This window comes from Gastrolobium bilobum, unplaced genomic scaffold (genome assembly GCF_033153095.1).
Source record: "Gastrolobium bilobum isolate Gb01-03AN ecotype WA unplaced genomic scaffold, APGP_CSIRO_Gbil_v1 utg6021, whole genome shotgun sequence".
NCBI classification, from domain to species: domain Eukaryota; kingdom Viridiplantae; phylum Streptophyta; class Magnoliopsida; order Fabales; family Fabaceae; genus Gastrolobium; species Gastrolobium bilobum.
This window is the reverse complement of record NW_026899147.1, coordinates 367,104-391,426: the sequence shown is the minus strand read 5'-3', so window position 1 is coordinate 391,426 and position 24,323 is coordinate 367,104. Positions and strand designations below refer to the sequence as shown.

Sequence of the window (24,323 nt, the reverse complement as noted above, 5' to 3'; positions counted from 1 at the left end):
TTCTTTTTGTGGTCATTCACCTCCAGCTGCACTTCATCATTGAGCTTCATGTCCAAAAAGTTCAACTTGAACTCCATTTCAGCTACATTCAACTCCAGCTTGTTAATTGTCCAATCTTCCAGCTCTATGGTATCAGATATAACATCATCCACCCATGTAAAAAAGTTACAGTGTGACTTCTTTTCCGAAACCATATTCAACTATACAGTTAATAACATTGACATTACAAAAATAACGCATGAAAAAATCAACCTCAACTTGAAGTTGGGGCGCCCAAAAAATGATCTATTAGGGTTTCTAAGTGTCTTGGAGGTTGAATTTGGTTCAGGCTACTGTTAGAAAATCTCAACCAGCCAAAACAACTGGCAAACTAGTGTTATTTCTAACAGATAGGGTTGGCAAAAACGAGCCAACCCGTCGGGTTGGCTGGTAACCCACCAAAAATGAGCCGGGTTGGGTTGGCAAAAATGAGCTGCCAACCCGGCTCGTTTCAACCCGTGAAAAAACGAGCCAACCCGCGGGTCAAACGAGCCAGCTCGCGGGTTGAGTTTATAAATAAAAAATACAAAATATAATATAGAAAAATGGACAAACCCACACATGTTGTCATCAATTTTCTTCCTTATCTAAACCTAAGTCCCTAATCTTCTCACATCCCTGCCATTTTTAATTGTTAGGCTGTGCTGATTCTGTTTGGTTCAAATATCTTGCCCACTTGGTAGCAAGTGAATCTGATTGTTTCTGGATGTTGATGCAAATTTGTTGTGAAGAAAATTCGAAACTAAAATATTTTGCTTTTATTTCTCATTTTGTAACTCTTTTTTAAGCTAATGGAAGCCACATAGTTGGTACATTAATACTACAGGGTCATTTAAATAGGCTGAAAACGAGCCAACCCGCGAGCCGATTTTCGAGCCAACCCGCAAGCCTATTTTTGAGCTAACTCGCGAGCTATTTTTTCAAGCCAACCCACGAGCCATATTTTTTAGCCAACCCGCGAGCCAACCCTAACCCGACTCGGGTCGGGTCGGGTTGGGTTTTCTGGCTCTCTTTTTTTCGAGCCAACCCTAACCTAACTCGTTTTTTCGGGTTGAATGCGGGTTAGGTCGGGTCGGGCCGGGTTGGCCCATTTTGCCAACCCTACTAACAGATGTATGATTAAACTCAAATGAGAAAAACATGCTCTTACTTCGTAGGTTCTTAAACATTATAAGCCAAACCATGCCACATACATCCAGCCCAACCAATCAATCAATTGTTTTTTTACTAGGTCCATGTTAATCTTTTCCATTTAAAATAAAATAAAATTGAAGGGATATATTTCTTCTGTTCGGTATTCATTGTTTGTTCAAAAATAAGTATTTGGCATCGTCAAAGAAATTGAAATAAAAATTGTGCTGTATTAATGAGCGATATTTTTAACTTTTTGATTTTCTGTTGAGATTCAAGTAACAATATATGTAGGATTTAGAAGTAAGATACGCAATTTTCCAGTCTAAAAAATAATATTCACACGATCTAATAATACCATAACCTACGATGAGTTAAGAAACCTTAAACATAAATATGCGAGGTATATTCTGATTACATTGAAAAACAATATATATGCTATGAACAGAATGAAAATTGTAATGTACCGTTTTGAATTTATTTCGAATCAAACATACGTACTTTTTGTCGATAATGAAATTTGAAGGCTCTGCGTGTCTCTGTGTCTTTCCCGCTTGAAGGTACTAAGAGCAAGTAGTTATTTTTGTAATGTCAATGTTATTATCTGTATAGTTGAATTTGGTTAATAACATTGAGAAAAAGTATATTTATGTACAAGGGGAAATGGGAACAATGTATAAAGACTAAACTAAGAATGTCATGGTGTGAATTATGCAGAAGTTGATTGTGTTATGCATGACTAATATCAGCATGTACAAGGGGAAATGACATTGCTGGTGTGTTAATAGCAAATGGTGGCACTGGTGTTAACAGAACTTTAGCAGGTACTAAAAAGGACCCCGATAAAAATGTTAGGGACCATGCTGGTCCCCTTTGTTAAAACTTAAAACTGTTAGGGACCTACTGACCAACGTGTATGAGTCTCTCAAAACGACGTCGTTCCTCAACCCACGTGGCCTCCAGCATGTCACTTAACGTGACACGTCATCACCGTCATTGACTCCGTGAGTTTTGGATTGACAAAAGGACCAACGTGGGTCCTATTTCACTTTGTTGGAGACTATCTAACGAGTTTATTTCTGTGAGGGACTAATTTGGGCACCGAATTTTTTGTCAGGGACCAATTTGGATCTTTACTCTAGAATATATCTTCTAAATATGCAATGTATGTATATATGGAATAAGTGACTTGTTACCGTTGTGGTTTATATATCAAGTCAAGGTTTGATTTCCTAGGTATTATGTGTATGACAATATTATTAAAACCGGCTGGATCTAGTTAAGGTACTGAGTTAATGATTTAATCAGTGAATCACTAGTTGAATTGCATGAGCTAATAATTATATGCAAATTTATTTTTCAACCGAGGCGTTTAGATCTCCGCAAAATTGTTTTTTTTTTATTTTTTTTAATGAGTTTAGTTTACTTTCTAGTGAATTCGTTATTTATTTTTTAATTTCTTATTTTCAACTTCAAGTTGAGCGGACTCAATGAGAATTCACAAATCTCGCCACGTGGCGTAATCTGCATCACTTTTAACCCTTGTTATAATCTTCATCTTCAACTGAATTCACATATTTAAAGAAATTAAGTTACCGGAATCTGCACGCAATAATAACTTGAGAGCATGGACAATCGAGTTTGCTTATTGACAATTAGGTTTGCTCAAATAGACAGAAACAACATAACCACATGTTTGTATAGAATAATTAAAAGCTTTTTTTTTTTTTTTTTTTTTTTGTAAATTAAAAGCTTTTTCAACCTTAAACATATATATATATATATATATATATATATATATATATATATATATGAATTATTATGGTCATAATTGCTAACAAGGTGGATAGATACAGTCTTTTGGTTATTTTGCATTGCATCGAGCAACACCATATAATAACTATTGTCAGCTGTTAATGACTAGCGTTATGAGAGTACTCATTTGAATTGAAAAATAAAAATATTATTTTTGGAGTTATATGTTTTGCATGGTTGAGATCGCATCACGTGGTGCGATGAGTTCCCTAGGGTCATATTATAAATATGGTCATGTTTTATTCAGTGAAATAAAAATAAAATAAAAATTAGCTTTTGGTATTATTTAATTAATATTTTCGAGTTTGAGTCTTAATAATGCAACTATTTTAAAATTTAGTTGAAAGAGCTTTGTCACCCATGGAGTATTTACTTTTATTATTCCAGCTTAATCAAAGTTTTAATGTTAAAAACTAGATATATTGATAAATCAGTGCAAAAAAATATTTAAAAAGTCTAACATAAAACGAGTGATGTTCACTTAATAACTAGAGTTTTTTTGATTGAAATAGTTATTTTAGTATGATGATATTAGAATCAATGACCAAGTCATCACGAGTTTTATTTTTATTGATTTTATTCTTCTAATAAATATTTAATTATGAAATTTCTTTATATGGATAAATTCAATGGGTTTTTGTGTGAGAAAACATGTTAAGAAAATTTAATATAAAATTGGGGAAGGATAGTGTGACAACCAAGTTGTGTTACTACCAAGTGACTACCAATCAATCTCACCGTTAGATCGATTATGTTGATCCAACGGTTATATTTATTTCTATCTTTGTATGGTCATGATTTTCCATATTTAAAGTGAAAGCATTAAATATGAGAAATCATAACCATACAAATGTGAAAATAAATATAAAGTATTAAATTTGGAAAATCATGACCATACAAAGATGGAAATAAATATAACCGTTGGATCAACATAATCGCTCTAAAACCATACAAAGATGGAAATAAATATAACCGTTGGATCAACATAATCGCTCTAACGGTGAGATTGATTGGTAGTCACTTGGTAGTAACACAACTTGGTTGTCACAATATCCTTCTCCTATAAAATTATTAAAATAACTTTTACTCGATCGCTTGAGCTTTTAGAAAGGATAATTATTTAATAAAAATATGGATTTTATAAGAGTTATGTTGTAAGAAAAGTGATTGTGTAATGTTATAGAGATTCTTTTTGCGTGTCTTAGTTTTTTTTTGCTTCAAAAAGTGCGGTTCCCACAAAATGTTGTATATGTAAGAAACTTTTTTGTGTCATGTTAAATAATGAATGCAAACCCCTAAAAAGTATTTACTTTGTAGTTGAGAGTTTAACATTTCGCATAAGAAATCCCCCCCCTCTCTCCGGTGTGGATTACTAGTAGCAGTGTAGCACTAGTACTCTTTGTTGCTACTAGGGTTCAAATGGGTGTTCTTGGTGTGAATTGAAATAGATTATTAATCGATGTTAAACTGATTCAAACTGCGGTGATCGAATCAAAAAATTGATAATCGAATTAAAAAAAAATCGAAAAAAAAACTTGTATATTTTAATTGAATTGAATCGATTTTTGGTTTAGTTGGTGAAAATCGATCCAATTCAAACCAAATCAATCCAATGCATTGTGTATTTATTATTTTTAAAAGATGGTAACTTGAAATCTTGGATGCTATTAATTACAAACTATCTTATTTTAATTTTTTATGGTTTATTAATTTATTTTAACTCTTCATGAGTTTTAAGACATATTTTAATTTGAAGACTTGAATTTTTTAATAGTTTGTAATTCTGTATGGCTTTATTTTAATATGACTAGTGATTTGTATGGCTCAAATTTTTAAGCTTTTTGAAAAAACCGAAAACCAGTCCAATCCAAACTGAATAAAATTGGATTGGATTGGATCGGATCGAATTTTAAAAAGAAAATAAAAATCAAATGAATGATTAAAAAATCAAAATGAAGGGATTGAATCGGATAATTTTTGCTTCGAAACCGAACCAATCCAAATATCGAACAACCCTGGTTGGCGTTGCTACACTTATTAAAATAAAAAAAAAATAAAAAAAAAAACAAAAACATGACTCCCATGTCTATATAAAATTAACTTCTTTATTTTCAATGTCACGAATCCATTTATTTCTTAATTTAGTAAGAACGAGTGTATTACACAGGTATTGAAAATTTAGACTCAGTAAGAATTTCTTTAAGCCAAGCAAGTTCTATTTAAAAAACCACATGTTTAACCCTAAGGGGATGTTTGTTTCAAGTTTTTGAAGAGGATTACCGGTAATCCTTCTTTGGTAAATGTAATTATCACGTTTGGTAGAAGGAATAAATTACGATTCCCGGATATCCAAGGATTACCGGTAATTTGATTTATAAAGAAAAGTCACTATTCAGATTACCAAAAATAATATGGTAATTCGGAATACCAATCAGAATACCAAGCAAAAAGGAGAGCACAATAATAAATTTTGAGACAAAAATACCCCAATACACATAAAAATCTAGACTCAATCTATCAATTACAAAAGTAAAAATAGTTTGGGGTTATTTTTGTAAAATAACCTCATATTCCAAGTCATATTTCGTTCTAAACCAAATATGAAATCAGTAATTTTTACCCAATATTCCCAGTAATATTTTGGCGAACCAAACACCTCTTTCGTAAGATTCCAAGTAAACTCAATTTCTACTGAATTTCCATTAATCATGATTCCCGGTCACCAAAAAATTTCTCTTGTACCAAACACACCCTAAATGAAACATTAGACCCAAGCTAGCAATAACAACGATCAAATTTCCAATCAATAAAATACAAATTTTCATTGTCGTGTATAAGAAGAAGAAGAAAAAGAAATACAATTAAGGGAAGCAAGACACTCATCTTTATGGGAAGTATTCTCGCCAGTTCCTATACACAAGCCAAAACTCTTTACGGACAAATTCCACATAACATAAATCCTTCATACCATTACTAGCACATGCCATTCTGGTCCAACATCGACCATCCCAGGTACCAAAGTTTGCTTGATCATTACATAGAAGAATGGTTTTGTCCTGTTGCTATGGTTTGTCCTAACTTACATTCTTTTGAGTTGAACTTTAGCCTTCTCACTCTTTCATTGAAGTGCTCCTTTGGGAAGTAGTGGAAAATGAGCGAAAGTCTGAAGCTGCTAGCTCTCTATAGTCCTTGCGGATGGCCCAAAGGATCTCAGCACATCTCTTCATGTTAGGCCTATTTTGTCTACGAGGAGCCAAGCACTGTAAAGCTAGTTCAAGTATCTTTTCTAGGGCCAAACTATTTGCTGCAGTCTGATCCAGTCTTGGATCCAAGACTGAGATGGCATCTCCATCAATAAACCTCTTCATAGCCTGCACTTATAGCAAATAAGTTACATCAAAGAATCAATCCTTTTTACCTGCTAAAGTTTTGGACAAATTTGTACTGTGAAGGTGCAATCATGAAGAGTAGGTGCTAAACTTACTGAACAAAATGGAATATCATAAAAGACCTTAAAAAACCACTTCCCATTAAACCCTCATTAATGAAGGTACGAGTGAAGACAATCCTTATGTGCAGCTTTACCCTTACATATTTACAAAGAGACTGTTTTTCGAATTCGAACCAATAATCTTTCAGTCACAAAGGAGCAGTTTTACCACTACTTCCAGCTCGCCCTCTAGAAGACCTTGTTTTTAATAAATTTGGGAGAAACTGACTGAATAGCATGCTACAAAGCTCCTGCTTTGTGCGCTGGGCCTAGGGTAGGGAAGTGCTGGACTCATTGAGTCGATAGTAGGTAGCCTTGCCTTGCATTTGCAAGAGGCTGATTACATGATTCAAACATGTGACCTATATGAGTTATATGACAACAACACCAACCATGGTGCTAAGGATCCGCTTCGACTGAATAGCAAAACAAAAGAATAAAATGAAGGAAAACATTACACACCCATTTTGCTGTTATTCGCTCCCTGAGTTCAAATTTTGGTTCAATGGGACGTCTTCCTGTGACAAGTTCAACAAGCAACACGCCAAATGAATACACGTCACTCTTTTCAGTTAGTTGATAAGTTTTCAAGTATTCAGGATCCAAGTAGCCAGCTGTTCCTTTAACTTGGGTGGATACATGGGTCATGCCAGAGTCACTGTCAGGTGCTTGTCTAGCAAAACCAAAGTCCGCTACCTTAGCTCGAAAATTTTCGGCGAGGAGAATGTTGGAAGATTTTATGTCTCTATGAATGATAGGATGATCTACAAAGAAAATACAATACATAACAACTCTGAGATTCTTTTCAGCATTATATATGTCATCTGGGACAAACAACTATGCACTTTGCCATGATTTAGATGAGTTTGTTAGATCCTTGATGAAAAAACAGTTTTACCTATATACATATGAAGATAGGTGATAGCATGGGCCACATCAATTGCAATTTCTAGACGAGCAGCAAGCTCCAGAATGTTTCCATGAACGCCTGTAATAATCATTTGATCAAGTTGTAGGCACAAAAAGCCAATGCTTAAGGCAATGGCAAACCAGAAACACACAAAATAGTTAAATGACCACAGAAACTCACAATCTAAATGTTCTCTAAGGGTTCCATTTGAAACATACTCCACAACAACAATTCTTTCATCCTCTTGCTCTAAATATCCATAGAACTTGACCAAGTTCAAATGTTCAACCCTTGATAGTGTTTGGATCTCGCTCTGGAACTCCACACCCAAATGTTTCTCATACACACTCTGCAAAGCAAAAGGTAATAAACAAATAAATTCGAGGTGCTTGTTATGACTAACATTCTCATTCCACATCAATGGTGACACAACTGAGCAAAAGGATAGGCTAAAAAATCAATTTAAACAACCTTCTTAGCACGCTTTACCGCGACAACAGTTCCATCCATGAGTTTGGCCTTGTACACTGCCCCAAAACCACCTTGGCCAATCTTGAAAGAAGGTGAGAAGTTTCTTGTGACTTTGAAGATTTCCTCCATGGTGAACTTCACAATGCCAGGCTCTTTCCCTTGGATTGAGTTGTATGAACTGACATTGATACCTCGATTCGAGCCACGCCCTCTCTGACTACCAGCTCTTGAAGCATTTGATGCAACTAAAAAACAAATGGAAACGTTTATTCCACTCCATTTGATAAGCATGAAGATAAATCAAATCTACCTATAGCAGCACTTCAAAATCTACAATGTTTCAGATACATACATAATGAAGCTAAAAATTTAACAAAACAATACAAATTAGTAACCTAAATGCCATGCATTAAGGAAAAATTAAGCAATTCCTTTCTCTGAGAGAGAGTAATCTTTGTTCAAAAGTTAAGCTACACACACACATAAAACAAACAAATGGGGAAACACTAAAGCCGTGATTTTGGGAACTGGGACTTCACCAAATTCTCGACCCATAATTAAAAAAATAAACTTTTTTTCATTGCATGAGTTCAAATTCTAAGATCCGAAACAACAGAGAAGCACGCACACATTCTCCAAAAGAAACCCCATTTTTTTTTTCAACAGAGAGTAAAATAAAAGGAAGAGAATCAAACTACTACCAGAAGAAGATTTGAACACCTCGGAATCCACGAGGCTCTTCGAGCTGTTGGCTTCCGGCGGCGTGAAGCAAGCGGTGAACATTCCGGCGACCGTCCTGGCGGCGGCGGCAACGGTGCTCCGGCCGCCGGAGGAGGTTGACTGGTGGGATGTGCTGACCTCGGAAGAGGGGTAGCTGGGAGAGTAAGGAACGCGGTCCGGCATGCTCCGGTGGCCGGAGCTTGGTCGCCGGCGGCGGTGATTGGGGGATGTCATTTTTTGGAGAGAGAGAGAGAAAATTGGCGCGTCAACTGAAGTGAAGTAATAAAGAGCAACGACTTAGCGTTTATTAGAAATAAAAGGTTGCTGACGCTATCTTGCGCCGTTGAAGCTAAGCTATTCAATTTGCATCTCTCTTGAATTTCGGTGGTTGCCTCTTGCTTGCTTGTCTGTAATGACTATGATAGGAACCAGCAAGTACAATTTTTTTTCTTTTCTTTTTTTTTTAAATAAAATTATATGATAAAAGGAAAAATGTTTCTGCAGTTACTGCAGATAAGTTATCTGCATTTATTTCTAAAACGACGTCTATGAAAATCTTAAAAAATTATAAATATAAAGACTATTATAACCCTGAAATAAATTAAAATCACAAAAACACTATGATTTCCACCTCAAAATGACGTCGTATTGAGCTTACTGCATATAACTTATCCAGTAACCGCAGAAAAAGCGAACCTTAAACAAGTTTTTTTTTTTAAGAAGTTAATATATAAGAAAAATGATAATAAAAAAGTATTTCTTTTGAATGGTAAATCAAATTTTATTTTAGACTGGGATTTGGGTTCTTGGTCGATTTACTCTCATTAAAATTATTCACATTATTAATTGAAACAAATTGTTTTTATATCGATGTAATAATAAAAAAATTTACCTTCAATCTTTATTATTAATCTGCTAACTTTTAACAGTTTACATATTTAATAAATTAGAATAATTGAATATAAATAACATCAACAACCAACATTAGAATATAAGTTACATCCGATCACTATTTACCGAACAAAATTAAATCCAAAAAATGATTTTATGGTGTAATAATATGCAAATACATATTGTTTGTTTGTAGTTTGTCTGTTTTTGGTTTTTTTATGTATCTGACCCGGTTTTCCTATGAAAAGACAAAATATATTGATCTTGATTTCATTAAAATATATTGATCTTAATGTAAACAATCAATCATAGCTCCTTTTAAGCTAGCTGTAGGTTGAAAGAATTAATGGGCACAAGTTCGTGTTTTAGAGTGTAACTTCGAAAAGGTCCTCAGTGATTGTAACAATGTTTTGGACGTTTAGAAAAATGGCTGGAGATGTAGAAAAGCAACATTTCATTCATTGACTTGGAAAGCTGTGAAATTTTGATAAAAACAGATTTTGATGAGACTTTTTCAATGGGAGCCTAGACCGACTTTTGATGACATTGTTTGAGTTTCATTTACTTCTAGAATACCGACGAATAAAAAGGAACTTTTATATGTAAATTATAGATTTTACAATTGGCAAAGTTAATAAGAATTTTCCATCTTCAATACTTAGCGGCGTTTAGTAGAGGAGAAATTTTTTTTATTCAGAAATCTCTATTTTTAAAAATATGTAAAAACATTCGGTTTATGATAATATCCGAAAATTAAAAATTTAGAATCAATCACTATCAAAACCGAATTTATAAAAATAATAAAATAAAATGTGTACGTATGAAGAATGAAATATTATAAATTTTTTAAAACAATCCTTGAAGGTGGACTAAGTAGCAATACGAGTTTAGGATGGACAACCAGTTAAAAAAAGGCTGGATTTGAATTCTTGTGATGACTTTTGGAATTAGAATTGGATAATTGACATACTAGACTCAAAATTAATATTATATGTGTTTTGGCCATTTTCTCTCGCTCCAAAAATAATTAATATATTTTAATCGTTTTAATCCGATTCGAGATAGATCTAAAATTAAGACTTTAAATTTCTTTCAAATGTGATATTTAGGAGCATCGAATACATGCTTCCACCTCACCTGCTTAATTTGTATGCGTCAACTAGACTACTATCATTTGGTGATGGAATAAAAAATATATATTATAATACAAAATATAGTCATTATATGTAGCGCAACAGTCAACACCGAATTTAGTATATGCCCTTTCATATTATGACAAACAATACGTTAACAGTTGGACATACCATAAATCAAAAAGTACAACTATTGATCATGTTAATGTCCTTACAATTGCTCAATAAAAATGAACGTTTTCATAGTATATTTGATGGGTTTTATTAGTGTTATGTTACATGATTTAAGTGTTGTTTTCAACACACTCACAAAAATGGAGAGAGAAAGTGGAATGATGAAAGAGAAAGAAAAACATGTGGACCCCACCTCTTTAATGTGTGTGTAGGAAAGTGATGTTATATCATGTTACATGATAAACATAAAACCCATATTTGATTTAATTTTTAGAAAGTCCTGAATTATGATTATACTAAGTTTATTTCTTGTACCTTTTATCCAAAGCATAGTTTTAGAGTTTTAAATTGTAAATTAAACTTGTTATTAGTAGTTTCATAACCAAAATTTCTACATCGTTGATCAAAACTCTGTTTGATTTTCAAGTAGTTAACCTTTAATTTTCTAGGTTGTTGGTCGACAATGCAGGCATTACAAGTTCAATCGGTTTGAATCATTTCTCACCAGATTTTTGCATCATTATAAACTTAGAACCAACTTAAAACAATAGTCTAAAGAAAATATCGATTTTAAAAGGACACGGTTAGGGATACTGATAAAGCTGTTAAGTGATGGCAATCAATGATTTCATATTATTTGCTTGTGGCTTTTTTCAAATAAGAAAATCACTTTTTAATTTAAGATAAAATTAAAAGAATTTCAAGGTAATTAAGTAATGTTTTCGAAATAAAGTTAAAACCCAAAATATATAGTTAGTATTTTTCGCATAAATAAAAAAATAACTACTGAAGGAAGTTATAAAAAATTATATCCTAAAAATACTTTCTTCTAGAGTTGAAGTATCTGTTTGACTATGGCGTCGGCAGAGGATCAAAACTACTTTATCAATTATTTTTTTAGAAATAAAATAATGCATTAATGAACTATGGACCATACACAATAGAGTTTAAGAACATAAATGAGAAATATACTTATCCAATGTCTATATAAATATATAGATAAGTTTAACGGAAAACAAATTTGTAACATATGGATAAATATAATCTTAAATGAGGAAAGCCTCGTAACTTCATTTTTTTTTTCTTTAAAAAAAGTTAATATATGATTAGAATTCATTGCACTTATTTACAATTGTGTATCTCTCTCTAACTCATCGAATTAAAAAAAATCAACTACGCGTCTACCCAAAAAAATAAAAATAAAAATCAACTACGTATAACGGACAAAACTTTTTGCTTATTTTTTTTTCTTTGTTGTTGGCATTTTGTTGATGGCTCGAATGTTTAAGAGATCTTTTTATTATTATTTTTTTGGTAATGTCATTTTCTTGATGGACCATACAATGCTGTTGACATTTTCTTGATGGCTCGCATGATTAGTGATATTTATTTTTATTTTTTATACCGACTTTAATGATTCCTGCAGTCGAGTTATTTCTTGATATCTTGTAACCTCTATTTTTTTTTTAAATAAATCACAGGTATTTTTTATGAGAAGTAATTCTGTTCGGAACGGGTCCGAAATTAATATTTTAAATATTTTCTAAAAAAAATATTGAGAAAATAAACTTTAACTCTTTAAATTGACTATGTAATTATTGGGAGTCGCAACTTTGTCACAATGATATTTTTTTGAGTTGCACGTATTTTCAATTTAGAGATCATTGCCAGTGCCTTTGATTGGAATTTACTTAACTGTTTCCTGCAGGTAAGATGTTGATTATTATAGATTTAACAGATAATTAATATTTCTGCTAGGTTCGGTAATGTAGATTATCATGGCTCTAATTGTAGGTTAGGAAAAAGTAATACCTACCGTTCAAATTTGACGTAACCGCTGCACTAGATGCAAAAATCTTATTCAGGGACTTGACTCGCCTAAAAAAATAATTAGGATTATGGAATAAGAATATAGGTTTTATTAATCTCATGTTAAAGGAGGTAGTTATTTCATGTCATAGAGACAAACTAGTGGGCTCCACTACTTAAAAAATAAAAGAAAAGAAAAGAAAAAAGGTGGGACAGTCATCGAAGGGTGTGTAGGAGAGAAAACTTATGTCATGTGACATAAGAATAGTTTTTTCCTAAGAATATATATATATATATATATAAGAAAAAATATTTTTACAACAACTTTAGATAAGGTTATCTACAGTTATCCCAAAAATTACGTCGTTTTGATTAATGAAAGGTGTTTCTGTAACTTTAAGTAGATTAATGAAGAGTATTTCAGTAAAATATATATGATAAATAAATAAATAAAATTACGGAAACATCCTTAATTAATTCACCTAAAGTTACATAAACACCCTTCATTAATCAAAACAACGTAGTTTTTGGATAGTTGTAGATAACTTTATCTAAAGTGGCTGTAGAAATGTTTACCTTATATATATATATATATATATATATATATATATATATATATATGGGTTAGGATCATTTTACACCAGTGTAAGTTACACTCTCAATCTTGATCGTTGATCCTATTTATATCTAACAGCTCTAATTTTTTAGTAATGAGAGTCATTGGATACAAGTGGATCAATGCTCAAGATTGACTGTAAGTCTTCTAACTCTTACACTGGTGTAAGAATATATTGTTCCTATATATATATATATATATATTTATATATATATATAGGGCTTATCGTTTCTCAAGCTGTTTGAGATAATCTTATCTTCGACTACTAAATCATAATCGTACAAAGATGGATCAATGGTAATAAAGAAAGAGAGAAAAAAAGGGAATCATAATCATTCAAAGGTGAATCAATTGATATAAGGAAATAAATAAATAAAACGACGTAGTTTTGGGGTAGCCGGAGATAAACTTATCTCAAGCTGCTTGAGAAATGTTTTTCCCATATAGATATATATATATATATATATATATATATATATATATATATATATATATATATATATATGGGATATGATCCTTTCACAATAGTGTCAAACTAAAAATTTTGATACCAAATCTTAACCGTTGATTTCCGTCAATCTAACGTTTATAATTTATGGGATATGATCCTTTCACAATAGTGTCAAACTAAAAATTTTGGTACCAAATCTTAACCGTTGATTTCCGTCAATCTAACGTTTATAATTTATTGAGAATTAATTATTAAGTGTGACCCAATAAATTATAAATTCCTGAAATCAACGATTAAGATTTGGTGTCAAAAGATCCTCCTCTATATATATTGGATCTGGATCCTCTAATGTGAAAATTCACATGACCATGTAATGTGGGGAATCATAACCATACAAAGGTGAATCAATGGTAAAAAAGGAGGAGAGAGAAAAAATGATAAAATAGGTAGTTACGAAATCATAACCGTTGATTTACCTTTGTATGATTATGATCTTCCCACATGACTGTATCATGTTTTTTTGGCACATTAGAAGATCTATTTCCATATATATTAAGATTAGGGATAAACATTTCTACAGCCACTTTAGATAAGGTTATCTACATTTACCTAAAAATTATGTCGTTTTGACTAATGAAGGGTGTTTTCAGAATTTTAGATGAATTAATGAAGGGTGTTTCTGTAATTTTATTTATTTATTTATTATATATATTTTACTGAAACATCCTTCATTAATTCATTTAAAATTACAGAAACAACCTTCGTTAATCAAAACGACGTAATTTTTTGGTAGCTCTAGATAATCTTATCTAAAGTAGCTGTAAAAATATTATTTATTTATATATATATGGATTTTGCTCAAAGCGAAGCATTTGTTTAGCTCGTTAGTTCAAACATGACTACTGATAGCCAAACCAACACTTACAGTGCCCATCTTTGAAGCAAAGCATGGAATAATCCATGCAAGTACACTTGATGTAGATCATGGGTCTGATGTATCCTTTACAAATTCATACCATGATTTCTTTCCTTCATTGGCCTAAGCAACATTTTTAATGTAGCATACATTTCTAAAGCATTAGGGTGGGTCTTATCACCGGATACAAATGAATGAACCTGATTAGCAATCTCTATCCAGCTGCAACCTGGTACTTTTGCATCAGGTTTGTCACCCATCATTTTCCGCACTCTTTCCACATCATACCAATGTCTCTGAGAAGCATAGATGTTAGACATAAGGGCATAGTTTACAATCTTCTCTGGCTCTATGATGAAGAGCTTTTCTGCAGCCCATTTAGCCATTCCTATATTTGCATGGAGCTTGCAAGATCCAATAAATGCTCCTAACATATTTGATTCAGCTTCCATTGGCATTGACCTCAAGAATTCATAAGCCTCATTTATAAGGCCATATCTTCCAAGAAGGTCAATAAGGCAGGCATAATGCTCTGAATCAGGAACAATCTGATACACATTGATCATTAATTTGAAGTAGTGAAGTCCCATAGTCACAAGTCCGCAATGGGCACAAGCAGAAAGAACACCAAGAAAAGAAATTCGATCCGGTATTATGCCACAAGATAGCATCTTCTCAAACATCTTAGTTGCTTCTTTGGCAAGACCATGGAATGCATATGCATTTATCAATGAAGTCCACGTAATGAGATCAGGTTCTACAGTTGATCTGAAACATTTAAATGCACTAGTAATGCTACCGCACTTGGAGTATGCACTAATCAAAGAATTGGCAACACATAAAAATTCTTGAAACGATAATTTAACTGCAAAGGCATGAGCTTGCAGTGTTTCAGTAACGGAAGAAGCATAGCCAAATGAACTAATAGTGCTGGACATAGTCAGTTCATCAGGGAAAAACCCTTCCCCAAGCATCTCTCTCAGAAGCTTCATAACCTCATTCCCATCTCCATAATTCCCATATCCAACAATTATGGTATTCCATGCCACAACATTTCGAATCACCATCTTATCAAATACTCTGTGTGCATCAATTATATTTTCATTTTTGGCATACATGTTGATCAATGCACTAGCCACTAAAACATCTGAATCAAATGACTGTCTCAGAATAAGACTGTGAGCCTGCATTCCAAAATCATAATATTCCAAAGTATCACATATACTAAGAAGGCTGCTAAAAGTGAACTCATCCCCATTTGCACCATCCAATCGCATCAAGTTGAACATGCTAAAAGCCTCTTCTGGTAAACAATTCAAGGCATAGCAAGAAATCATCACATTCCACATAACCAAATCTCTACATTGAACAACATAAAAAACCCTCCTTGCATTCTCAACTAAACCACATCTTGCATATAAATCAACGAGAGCACTACCTACAAAACAATCCAAATCAAAACCCAGTTTCACTGTAAAACAATGCAACTGGATACCCGTGCAAATAGCATGAAACTGAGCACACACACCAATAAGACCATTAAAAGTTATATCATCTGGAACCACCATTTCCAACAACATCCTTTTAAAATAAGAAAAACAAAGCTGTGCATTGGAGTCATTTTCATTGCCACATCCAACAATACCATGAATTGCAATATTCCATGACACCACATTTCTGCAAGGCAATTCCTCAAACAGTTTCTCTGCATCTTCAGTTTCCTTACATTTAAGATAAACACTCAAAATCTGATTTTGTAAGGATAGCACATGACAAAATCCAAACTTTATCAAATGGGCATGTAACTGTTTTCCTTCAGGAAGAAAGGCCTTTTTGGCAGAGACTTTTAGAGCATTGGAACAAAACAAATGAACAGTGTTAGGGTCCCTGAAATGGGTTTCATCAGGGACATTCACAGAAGCTCTGAGTCTACTCAAGGAGCTCCATAAATGGGGTTGATGACAAGGGTTACCGAAGCATTGTGTGATAAATGAATAAGGTTTTGGAGGGAAATGGAACTGCTTTTTTAAATGGAATTTACAGAGCATAAGATTAGAGGCTAAAGACAAGTGAACTTAAAGAATTTGTATGTATCATGTGAATTAACTAATAAGGGATTATTTGAGGGTTTCGAGTTCGAATTTAATATAGTTGTGATAAAATTTGATAGAGAGAACTTGCTATGACTTGAATAATAGAGTAATTCATGATACAATGGATAATATAAAAAAATAATTTCATGTTAAAAATGTCAAGAAAATTAAAATAATTGGCATAAAAATATAAAACATGTGATATTTCATTGTTGGTTTGTCACTACTATGTTAGGTTACTCTACAATCATGCAATAATTGAAGAGGGAAGGCCAAACAGAACCATTCATTGAATATTATTATTATTAAAATTTCCGATTTCAGCATTTAATTTCCGATTTTGACATTTTTTTAAATATGAGAAATTGAATTGTAAAAACATATTAATCATTCAAAAACAATAGCTGTTTAAACTTTAAACCACTAAAATTTTAATTCTTTTCATGTCTAAAAAATCCATTTCTTTTGCCTGTGGTTTATTGTCTACGTCATTGTAAAATTAAAATTTGAATCCTTTTTATTCTTATTCTTACTATTATTACTATTAATATTGTATTAATTTTTATTATAATACAATAAATTATATTTTTTTACCCTAAAGGTATTATTATTGTAAAGAACCTTGGATACACCACCCCAAAAGCTAGGTTAAAGGGTGGGAGTGCTCAAAGCCTTATAAACTCCACATTAGTTACTCATACAACCAATGTGAGACTATATATCTCAACAATTTTAAACATTTAAATAAATTTTTTAGGTCCAATTAATCCTTAAAAAAATCATACATCTAGTGAATAAATTAAACTTTAAACTTTTATATTTATAAAGCCACTAGGATTGAATCCTTTTTATTCTTATTCTTATTATTATTAATATTAATATTGCATTAATTTTTATTACAATACAATAAATTATATTTTTTTAACCTAAAGGTATTATTATAAACATTTAAATAATTTTTTTTAGGTCGAATTAATCCTTAAAAAAATCATACATCTAGTGAATAAATTAAACTTTAAAATTTTATATTTATAAAGTCACTGACATTGGTTTAGTAGTGAGAAATTTGGATAAATTATATTAAATTATATGTTCAATTTCCACTTATATCCAAAATCAGAAAAAATTATATTTATGTAACAAATCAGACCAATTTGAGGTAAGACTGGACTTGTTTACTCAATAGGTGAGAATTCGTTGAGTTAGGTGATCCAATAGCAAGCATGAATAAAGAAAGTTGATAAGAAAAAATTTATTAAGTTATCCAAAAACTTGAATTTCCATAATTCATCCCGAGAGAAAATGAATGTTTGATACCCTTAGAATCCTACTGAGTGCTGTGTTTGTTTATTATATATGATTGTGTGGATAATCTGTTTTATATTCTTTAATATTGTGTGTGGTTTGTTTAGTATGAGCACTGTTTTATATTAATTAATATCATTCTGTTGGTTGTACCAAAATTTATCATCCTGTTGATAAGAACATGGATCTACACTCATCCAACACACCTTTATCAAATCAAAGCCTACAGAATTATTTGATATTATTCTATATCGGCAAATAATTTTAAAAACTAAGATGTTATTTCAGTCCCTCCATTAAGTTTACTATATGCATTAATTTATTTTTTGACAGACTAAATTATTAAAAATTTAAAATTTCAGAAATCAAATTTATAATATCAAGTTAAAAAAATCATACACTTAAAAAAAGGTTTGCTCGAATTCCTGCACAGACACACATATATATTCGAATAAGAGCTAGTTATTTGAATTTAAAGCAATAAACATTTTGTTATCATGTGATGATAAACATAGTTCTTCTTCTTTTTTGGTAATGATTGCAAAATATCTTGCAAAAGGAATAATTGTTAATCTAACAAAAGAAGAAATATTATTTTGTGGTGAAATAATACAAGAATTAAGATTCATATTTCTTTTTTTTTCTTTTTTCTCTGAGATTAAAAAATGGCTGCATTTGAAGAAAAAAAAGGTAGGATGTGCACAGAATAGGATGGATTTGAATTATTTTATTTTATGCTTTTATAATAAAAATTATGGGTTTAGGATCACTGAAATAAAATTATTTCATATACATATATAAAAACATGTAAAATTTATATAGAGCTTTGTGAGGAAAAGAAAGTAAAAAAGAAAATATAAATTTTATATACTTTTATATATACATAAAATAATTTTATCTTTGTCTATCAAAAAAAAAAAATTATCTTTTATAACATAATAAACATTAAATTCAAAAATTACATTAAAATGGGACATGTTGCACACAGTTGTGTTAAGGTGTATGTACACTTTGTTGAGCAGCCCCTATAAGGCTAAAGTTATTTGAGTTTGACTTTTGTGTTGTACTTGTAATTGTAACACTCCCAAAACTCAACATAGGACAAAGCTACTTATGAAAGAGAAACGAGTGGAGCGCATACACTATGGACAACAACCCACCAACAACAACAGTAACAACAAAAAAGTAACCAACGTAATACATAGATTCAAAGGTTTCACGCTTCACAAATTCACAACCCCCTCAAACCCTTTTCGTTTAACTCAATTCTCATCTCTTCCTTCCATTAAAGGTATCTTTTTTATGGACTGTAATCCTTTTCTACCTTAAAGGTTAGGGTTTATGCTATGGATTTTGATTCATATGGTTTTTTATGTTCGGCCCTTTTTTTGGTTTGTCTAATCGGTTCTTGTTTTTGGTCCTTTGGGTATTACTAGTCAAGGTTTTTGCTATGTTTTGTTGTGTCTTGTTCTTGTGATGAATCTGGGTTGGTCTGGGTTTCTGGTTTGATTGCTGCTTTCCTTTCTTTTTTTTTCTTTTTATTATGTGAATTGTTTGTTATATGTAAAGTTTGTATCTTTTGTTTTGTTGTTGAAATTTATATGCTAATTGTAATTTGGGATATTGTGATAAAGATGATGGTGATGTGGATGTTGATGCATGCTAATTGTAGTAATCTGTAAGAGGGATGATCATGAATTAATTTGAAATATGAACATGAGGCTGTGAGTTAAGGCATTTGTATCTTTTGCAACTGTGTATTCTATCATCTAAAAGACTATATGCAATTTGTTATTATGTTATTTTATTTCTCAAAATGAAGGGCTTGGCTGCCATAACTGTGTAATTAACTATTACACTTTGTGTTTGTTTGCATAATTTCAAGTTGTCAATTGATGTCATGACTTTGTGGGATATAATCTTGTTTCTAATGTGAAATATATTCGTAAATACTCTTTTTATGGACTTGTAGTGGCAGTAGCGGAATAGACACATAAAGTATGATAGCCTCCGATCCTCTTTCGATCCCAAATAACTGAAGAGGATGAGAATATCACTGGTAGTTTTGATTAAATAACAGAAACGAATTGCTGGAAAATGGGAGGTTGCTGTTGTTCTGCCAGAAAACCTCACCTGCATGGAACACCAGTGTATTACTATGTTAGTAATGTTCTATCCTCTCTTACCTGATTTGTAGCTTATAAGCATCTATCCAGTAATCTTACTATAAGTTTATGCCATGAACCCTTTTACCATTCTGAATGAAGATAGATTTATGATGGAAAACAGTGCATATATTGATTCTAAGTGATGCTTCTCATCTCATCTATGTTGTATTTTCCTTTAGTTTTCTTCCATCTGTTAATTCACGAGTCCTTTATGACCCCAGAAAACAAAAAAGGTAATAAAAGCCCTGCTTTTAAGAAACCAAAAGGAAATCATGGAAGAGCTCCAAACTCAGTTATAATTTATTTCCTCACTGTTTTTGTTAATAAGTATCATCCGTGGAAGCTCACATATATTCTGATGCTATACCAAATTGCAAAACACTTTTATGGTCCCTGCATCAAATAATAACAAACAGGTCAGCCAAGAATACTTACACTTGTTTCCCATCTTTAATGAAAATCTTTGTTTGCTGATTTACTTAAAACAAAAATCATTAGCTATCAATCACTCCATTAAACATGCTCACAAACTCCAAAAAAAAAAAATGCCCATAAAGACAAGATTTAAATTTAATTATGAAAAGTATTGAACATTGAAGGTTCATTCAGTTTGGGGTTTTATGTTGTAAGTTGTCCTCCAAGTAGGAATCAGTTTACATAATAAAGTCAAGGGAAACCAAAGTCACTGCAATGGTTCAAGTTCAATCAAGTAAATCTGATACTCCTGCAATCTCAGTTTTTACTTCCAAGCAGCCTCACTCGTCTATGCTTGAAGTCATTGTCATTAGTGATGTTTGAGTGAAGAACTATTTGTTAAAGGAAAGTTCAAACTATTCATAGTCAAGTGAATCTGTTACTCGTGCAATCTTGGTTTTTACTTCCAAATATATGCTTGGAGTCATTGTCATTAGTAATGTTTGAGTGAAGAACTACTTGTTAAAGGAAAGTTCAAACTATTTCATTGTCAACTTGCTCTTAAAAGCCCTCAAAATGGTTGCCATTGGGGACCAACCATGTAAACCAGATGTAACCTCTGCAATATTTCATTTACAAAAATCATTATTTTCATGTTATAGATGAAAGGGCTTTGAGATTTCAAACTGAACACTGTAATCCTAACTTGAATTTGGAATGCCATGAAGTGCTTATTGAATGCACTGTTGGAAATAAAAAAGGGGAAAACCCCAGTGTACAAGGCTCCTCAGCTTGCGAGGTAGGGATGAGAGTCAATTGTATGCAGCTATACCTTTACATTTCTTTTGCAAAGAGGCTATTTACCACACTCGAATCCATGACATCCCGGTCACGAGGAGCAACCTTAGCGTTGCTCCAAATCTACTATAGCAAATAAAAAGATTTCCAAAATTTTATATTTAAGTTATTCATCAAATCCTTAAAAAAAAAATTGTTTTTGTCCAGCAAATGCCACAGTGGAGCTGTGATAAATAACATACTATTTTTCAACAGAAAACAATACTTTTAGCATTGTTACATTAAGGTTCATGTAAGGTTTGTGATTATGATTAACTTTCTTAAATGCAGGCATGCATTAAAATTGCTGCCCGATTTTCTATGGACTCTTCACCAGTTCTATTTTCATTTTCCTTTGTTTTTTGTATATTTTCTCATAGATCAGTGAAATGAAAAATACTTATTAAATTTTACTAAATAGATGCTGACTCCAGGAAGGAAGGATCTAGAAAGATAGTCCTTGGAGTTATCACTTAATTGAAAGATCAGAAAGTTTCCTGAGTAGTCATTGCTTGAAGGGATGAGAGGGATGGAAAAAAATTAAGCTATGTGGATTTATTTCTTATTTTAAGACCGTAGGACTTCCTCTGACATAATATCAGATTCCTTGCAAAAATAAGTAGAGCTGGTGAATTATATAGTTCTTAGTGAATCAAGTTACACAATTGATAGAAAATTTAAATTCATCATTCATGCATGCTTGAATGAATTTTGGAAAGCTGCAACTTAAGTGAAATGTTGGGAAGTTGTGAGAGGATGAAAATTAATGGAAGATAATCAAAGCTCAAAATGAATGTTTTCTCCCCATTTTTTTTTTTTTGTTTAAATGATTTAATTTTATTGTTTGTTTTAGTTTCTTACAAAGTTTTGGTTGATAAATGGCAAGAAACTGAAATAAAATATGTAACTGCCTTCATCTTGTAATTTCAACACTTGGACTAGTCTTTTGTTTGTAGTATGTACAAGGGAGCAGCTTCGTTGTCATATTGCAATTTGCAAAGATTTCTTATGAGCTTAAACAAATTGTTATAGATGGATTCTATACAATTTATAACACTTTCCATAAAACCTATGCTTTCTTCTCTCTCTTACCATAAGTAAAGAGAAACTCTGCAGCAATCTCCCAATGCATGTATGACCGGTCCCCTTGGGGATGACAGATGAGAAGGTGGCTGAGTTGTAGTGTAACATGATTGGTTTCATTATTCTCTTCGAAATTAAGTGCTTCTGGAAATAATCTGTCTACTAGTTTATTGTTTTAGATGATGGTTATTTTGTAATGAACATATGAAATCTGAAAAACTCTTGTTTTTCAGTGCCCACCAACTTTAGAAGAGCGTGAGTCGTTAACCTCTAATGATGGCACGGCTGCTTCACTCACTGCTGGATTGCTTGTAAGCTTGAACCTGGAAACATCCACACCTGATACTTACCAGCCCCCTCCTGCACCTTTGCCATATGATATGGTCCTTGGATGCCCAGCTTCAACAGATTCTGATTCAGGCAGAGAAACAGTTAGTGGTAGTAGTTTTGAAACTTTAATTACGTGTGATGATCTTGAAGAATCTGAGTGCAAAGCTCAAGCTAATTCTTCACCTATATCTCCAAGGAAGTCAGAACTGCCAAAATCAAATGAATCTCATGCATTAGTGACCGAAGAAGAGGACGTCTGTCCAATATGTCTTGAAGGTGAGTATAAGTTATCTTTTAAAGTTAGATTTTCCATGTTTCAGTTGAGGGATCAAAACTAATAAGTTCTGGCTCTCTCTGGAAACTATCTTTTGAAAAAAAAATATATATTTTTCTTTAATGCAGAATATGATGTTGAGAATCCTAAAACTCTGACGAAATGCGAGCATCACTTTCATCTGTCTTGCATTCTTGAGTGGATGGAAAGAAGTGACTCCTGTCCTATATGTGATCAGGTTTGGCTTTTTGCATCAATTCCTTATTAACTATAACATGAAAAGAGGGTGGTTGTTGGCTTCTTTTCTTGGTAAATGAACTCCAGCAGTTCCTGCTAGATGTGGTTTATTGGTTATTGTTGATCATGAAATACAAACTGTCTGAGCTTTTTTTGTCTTGATTACCAATTATGTTGAGCTTTAGTGAAATACTATTTTTCCTCTAATGTTACAGGAGATGATATTTGACCAGACACTGAACTAGTTTGGTTGTTTCAAAAGAAAAGCTTGCTAAATGAGTGAAGGATATAAAACTTATTGTTTGATAACTGGTTAGATGATGGTACAGATTCATTTTCAAGTCATCGTTCATTTAAAAAGTCATTGTTTTAGTGGACTCATTTCATTGGGGATACAATCTGTGAGGAGAAGAATGAGGAGATTTTGACAGAATGCTGCACCACATTGCATGTCTCTTTGACTGCAATTCCTCAGGTTGGAATTTACCTATTTTTAGTGAAAGAATACAGCATATCTCAAGATGAAGAAATTCATGTTCAGAGAATGGCTCTTTCTTTTTTTTAAGTATTGCTTGGCTGCTCTCCATTTTCTTGTACAAATTTCTCAATATTTATTTGTTTGTCTATGTAATTTTCTTTGTGGGGAAAAAATGTATACTGGTCTTGTAAATCAAGTCTGCATTTACATTTTGATTACATTTTCAATGTAAATATTCTGGTGGATACTGGGGATCCCATCTTTTGTTGTATGGCCAATGAGTAATGACCAAGTATACCTTAAACCCCATTCTTTTTTATTAAATTTTCTTCTGGCTGGTGCCAAAAGGGTTGATTGTGAACATTGTTAATCAATGTATTGTAAATTCTGCTGGTTTTCTGTTTGATTGTGATCTCAATTTGTTGTTTAGCATGTGGTGGTAGTGGGAAGCTGTAAAGTGGAAGCAAGAGTTAAACATTCTAATTGTTCCTGTTGTCTTTCTGTGTGCATGTGTGTATATAGTTGGCTTAATCTAATC

General features: G+C 32.3%; 3 protein-coding genes across 4 annotated transcripts; 1 reads left to right on the top strand and 2 right to left on the bottom strand.

Moving 5' to 3' along the window:
- Positions 1-5,777: 5,777 nt before the first annotated feature.
- On the bottom strand, positions 5,778-8,832 carry LOC133287651 (calmodulin-binding receptor-like cytoplasmic kinase 2). The gene is made up of 6 exons (XM_061485301.1): positions 8,558-8,832; positions 7,857-8,101; positions 7,566-7,734; positions 7,374-7,463; positions 6,938-7,239; positions 5,778-6,356 (listed from the first exon to the last, which is right to left on the bottom strand). Exons 1-6 carry the CDS (start codon positions 8,808-8,810, stop codon positions 6,096-6,098), a joined length of 1,320 nt encoding a protein of 439 aa, XP_061341285.1. The 5' UTR covers positions 8,811-8,832; the 3' UTR covers positions 5,778-6,095.
- Positions 8,833-14,652: 5,820 nt separating this feature from the next.
- On the bottom strand, positions 14,653-16,614 carry LOC133287654 (pentatricopeptide repeat-containing protein At2g46050, mitochondrial). The gene has a single exon (XM_061485305.1). The coding sequence runs from the start codon at positions 16,612-16,614 to the stop codon at positions 14,653-14,655; it is 1,962 nt and encodes a 653-aa protein (XP_061341289.1).
- Positions 16,615-19,063: 2,449 nt separating this feature from the next.
- On the top strand, positions 19,064-24,190 carry LOC133287655 (probable E3 ubiquitin-protein ligase RHB1A). 2 transcript variants are annotated; one of them, XM_061485306.1, is made up of 5 exons: positions 19,064-19,255; positions 19,937-20,124; positions 22,700-23,072; positions 23,199-23,308; positions 23,523-24,190. In XM_061485306.1, the coding sequence occupies exons 2-5, from the start codon at positions 20,062-20,064 to the stop codon at positions 23,550-23,552; spliced, it is 576 nt and encodes a 191-aa protein (XP_061341290.1). In that variant the 5' UTR covers positions 19,064-19,255; positions 19,937-20,061; the 3' UTR covers positions 23,553-24,190. The 2 variants fall into 2 exon arrangements, with proteins under 2 accessions (XP_061341290.1, XP_061341292.1); XM_061485308.1 differs by having other exon boundaries at positions 19,064-19,295.
- The last annotated feature ends 133 nt before the right edge of the window (positions 24,191-24,323 follow it).

Excerpts from the sequence above, each read along its gene's own strand:
- LOC133287655 (XM_061485306.1), top strand. The coding sequence starts at position 20,062 with ATGGGAGGTTGCTGTTGTTCTGCCAGAAAACCTCACCTGCATGGAACA. Across the intron at positions 23,073-23,198 it reads CTGTCCAATATGTCTTGAAG|AATATGATGTTGAGAATCCT; the intron begins GTGAGTATAAGT and ends TCTTTAATGCAG. Across the intron at positions 23,309-23,522 it reads CCTGTCCTATATGTGATCAG|GAGATGATATTTGACCAGAC; the intron begins GTTTGGCTTTTT and ends CTAATGTTACAG.
- LOC133287651 (XM_061485301.1), bottom strand. The coding sequence starts at position 8,810 with ATGACATCCCCCAATCACCGCCGCCGGCGACCAAGCTCCGGCCACCGG. Across the intron at positions 8,102-8,557 it reads GGTGTTCAAATCTTCTTCTG|TTGCATCAAATGCTTCAAGA; the intron begins GTAGTAGTTTGA and ends TTTGTTTTTTAG. Across the intron at positions 7,735-7,856 it reads CGGTAAAGCGTGCTAAGAAG|AGTGTGTATGAGAAACATTT; the intron begins GTTGTTTAAATT and ends TTTGCTTTGCAG.
- LOC133287654 (XM_061485305.1), bottom strand. The coding sequence starts at position 16,614 with ATGCTCTGTAAATTCCATTTAAAAAAGCAGTTCCATTTCCCTCCAAAA.